General features: G+C 46.8%; 1 protein-coding gene across 1 annotated transcript in view; it reads right to left on the minus strand.

Moving 5' to 3' along the window:
* Positions 1–540, minus strand: part of ears2 (glutamyl-tRNA synthetase 2, mitochondrial) — a 12,934-nt gene extending 12,394 nt beyond the window's left edge. The window contains exon 1 of the mRNA XM_043711686.1: positions 330–540. Coding sequence (XP_043567621.1) covers positions 330–483 — 154 coding nt within the window. The 5' untranslated portion in view covers positions 484–540. The remainder of the gene's footprint in view (positions 1–329) is intronic.
* Positions 541–3,012: the final 2,472 nt, after the last annotated feature.

Consider the following 3,012-nt stretch of genomic DNA (forward strand, 5'->3'; position numbering starts at 1 on the left):
CATGCCCGAAACGTCGATTCTCCTGCTCCTTGGATGCTGCCTGACCTGCTGCGCTTTTCCAGCAACACATTTTCAGCTCTGATCTGCAGTCCTCACTTTCTCCACAAACGGTTTTTTGACCGACACGAACATCATGGGCCGAAGGGCCTCTTTTTATGCTGTTAAAAAACTATTTACTACGACACTGGGGTCAGGTCTCAGGTTGAATGTCGCGTGGAGATCTGGAACTAGAGCTTTACTGAGCCCAAGCCTATTTTCTTTATTAACTACTCATATGTGAATATCAATATGTTATAATCTGCCACCCTGCAGCTCCTCTGCCTCACTACCTGTGGGGCTCGGCCCAAACCGCAGCCTCACCCTGCCCTCTGGCCGCTCGCCACTCCCGGCCCTTCCACACAGGCCGGATCTCCAGCCTTCAGCCAGACCGAAAGGGACATACTGAAGCCGAAGCAGCCGAGGCCTCAGGGTTAACAACACCATTTTGGCGCAGGCGCCGCTTCGGGACTGACTGAAGGGGAACAACTTCCTGTCTGTCCTTTCATTCTGAGGGCGTGGCTTCCGACCGTCAATCAATCACCAAGCCCCGCCTCGCGCAGGCGCCGCTTCGGGACTGACTGAAGGGGAACAACTTCCTGTCTGTCCTTTCATTCCGAGGGCGTGGCTTCCGACCGTCAATCAATCACCAAGCCCCGCCTCGCGCAGGCGCCGCTTCGGGACTGACTGAAGGAACAACTTCCGGTCTGTCCTGTCATTCGGAGGGCGTGGCTTCCGACTGTCAATCAATTCCGCCCCGCGCAGGTGTGAGTCTGAGATTGATGGATGGAGAAAGAGGATGGGAGATTTGGAGAGATATAGAGAGAGTGTGTGTATCTCTCTGTCATGGTCGGAAAGACAGAGAAGCTGAAAGAGAAATATCCTAGCAAGCGAAGGCGGCAACGAGAAACAAGAACAGTCAGTTACTGTGGCAGCCATAACTTTAACCTACAAAGAGACTATCAGCCACAAAGTTTGTGAGAAGATTTGTAGCTCGGGTGCTCGTTGTTGTGGTTCTGTTCGCCGAGCTGGGAATTTGTGTTGCAGACGTTTCGTCCCTGTCTAGGTGGCATCCTCAGTGTTTGGGAGCCTCCTGTGAAGCGCTTCTGTGATCTTTCCTCCGGCATTTATAGTGTGTGTGTGTGGCTACTAAGGATAGCTGGTCGTGTCGTTTCGTGGCTAGTTGGTGTTCATGGATGCGGACCGTTAGCTGTCTTCCTGTTTGTCCTATGTGGTGTTTTGTGCAGTCCTTGCATGGGATTTTGTACATTACATTGGTTTTGCTCATGCTACCAGCCACAGTCCTTTTGTAGTACTGTATTCCAAACTGGCATTTCTGACTACCATGTCACCAGACTACACACAAAAAAAATGCAGAATTTGCTTTGTTTCCTTCTTTGTCCCCCTGTTTGACCAGGTGGATGGATGGTTGGTTTGCAATGCAGAGTGAGGCCAACAGCGTAGGTTCAATTCCTGCACTGGCTGAGGTTATAATCAAGGTTCTTCCTTCTCAACCTCCTCTTGCCTGAGGTGGTGACACTCAGGTTAAGCTGCCACTAGTCATCTCTCTTTAATGAGTCTGGTAGGACCAGGGTGACTCTACCTTTACCCCTTTTTGAGACAAAGCATGATGTAGTTTAAGAGAAAGTGAGGACTGCAGATGCTGGAGATCAGAGCTGAAAATGTGTTGCTGGAAAAGCGCAGCAGGTCAGGCAGCATCCAAGGAGCAGGAGAATCGACGTTTCGGGCATGAGCCCTTCTTCAGTTTGAATGATTGGCTGCAAGCTCTTCTATATCATTATTTCAATTTGCTGCACTACAAGGAGAACTACAATCTTTGAGGACAGTCTTTGAGACATTTTATTTGTTCTCATCAGGCAGATTGGCCATTTGAGAGTTGGAGCAAGCAGGACCTGGCAGGGAAGACACTCTTCAGCCATTCGGGGACACTGTTGATTTTCCAATTTTTCCTGAATGCTTGTGGAACTGGCTTCAAATAGTACACTAATGTTTGTTCAGTGGTCCTCCCATTGGAGGATGCAGTGGAGGCATTGCTAATAGAGTTTCTATTAGGAGGCTGGAAGAACACAGCAAGCCAGGCAGCATCAGGAAGTGGAGAAGTTGATAGTTTGGGTATAACCCTTCTTCAAGAAGGGTTCATTCCTGAACAAGGGTTATACACAAAACATCTTTTTTTCCACCTCCTGATGCTACCTGGCTTGCTGTGTTCTTCTAGCCTCCTACTTGTCTATTTTGGATTCCACTATCTGCAGTTTTCTTTCTCTATTAGAGTTTCTGTAAATTTCTTATATGTTGCTGATACAAGTCTAGGTCTCACTGTAGTACTGCTCTGTATACTAAATCTTTGGTTAACTTGGAGATGTCTTTGATGAAGAGCTCATGCTTGAAACGTCAACTCTCCTGCTCCTCAGATGCTGCCTGACCGGCTGTGCTTTTCCAGTACCACACTTTTCAACTCTGATCTCCAGTCCTCACATCCTCCTAGAGGTCTTTGTTGGACCACCCCATCACTGGTGACCCTTTAAAAGAGGAAGCTTCCAAGGTACATAAAATGCTACACATCGAAACAGTATACGTCAGTAGTCTGTTTCTCTACAATTACTTTTGAATTCACATCTACCAGACCAATTGCCCTTAAACATTTTGCTTCTGATGCTCCCTTCTCAAGTAATGAAAATCCATGGACCTCCCATTAGTATTTTCTTCTGCATATAAAAATGAGTTGTACAATCAAAAATTGAAAAGTATATAATTTCTGGGGATGATTAGCTCAGTTTTTTAGGCAGAGAGTGTGGTTCAGAAAAAAGTAACAGCCAACAATATGGATTGAATTCCTGTTCTGGTTGAGATATATTCGGAACTGTCTCCTTGCCTGATGTGATAGTTTCTGTTCAAGCTATGTAGCCGATCGACTCTCTTTAATAATGAAAAATGCCTACAATCCTTATAGACTAT

Source organism: Chiloscyllium plagiosum, chromosome 21, assembly GCF_004010195.1.
Source record: "Chiloscyllium plagiosum isolate BGI_BamShark_2017 chromosome 21, ASM401019v2, whole genome shotgun sequence".
Lineage (NCBI taxonomy): Eukaryota > Metazoa > Chordata > Chondrichthyes > Orectolobiformes > Hemiscylliidae > Chiloscyllium > Chiloscyllium plagiosum.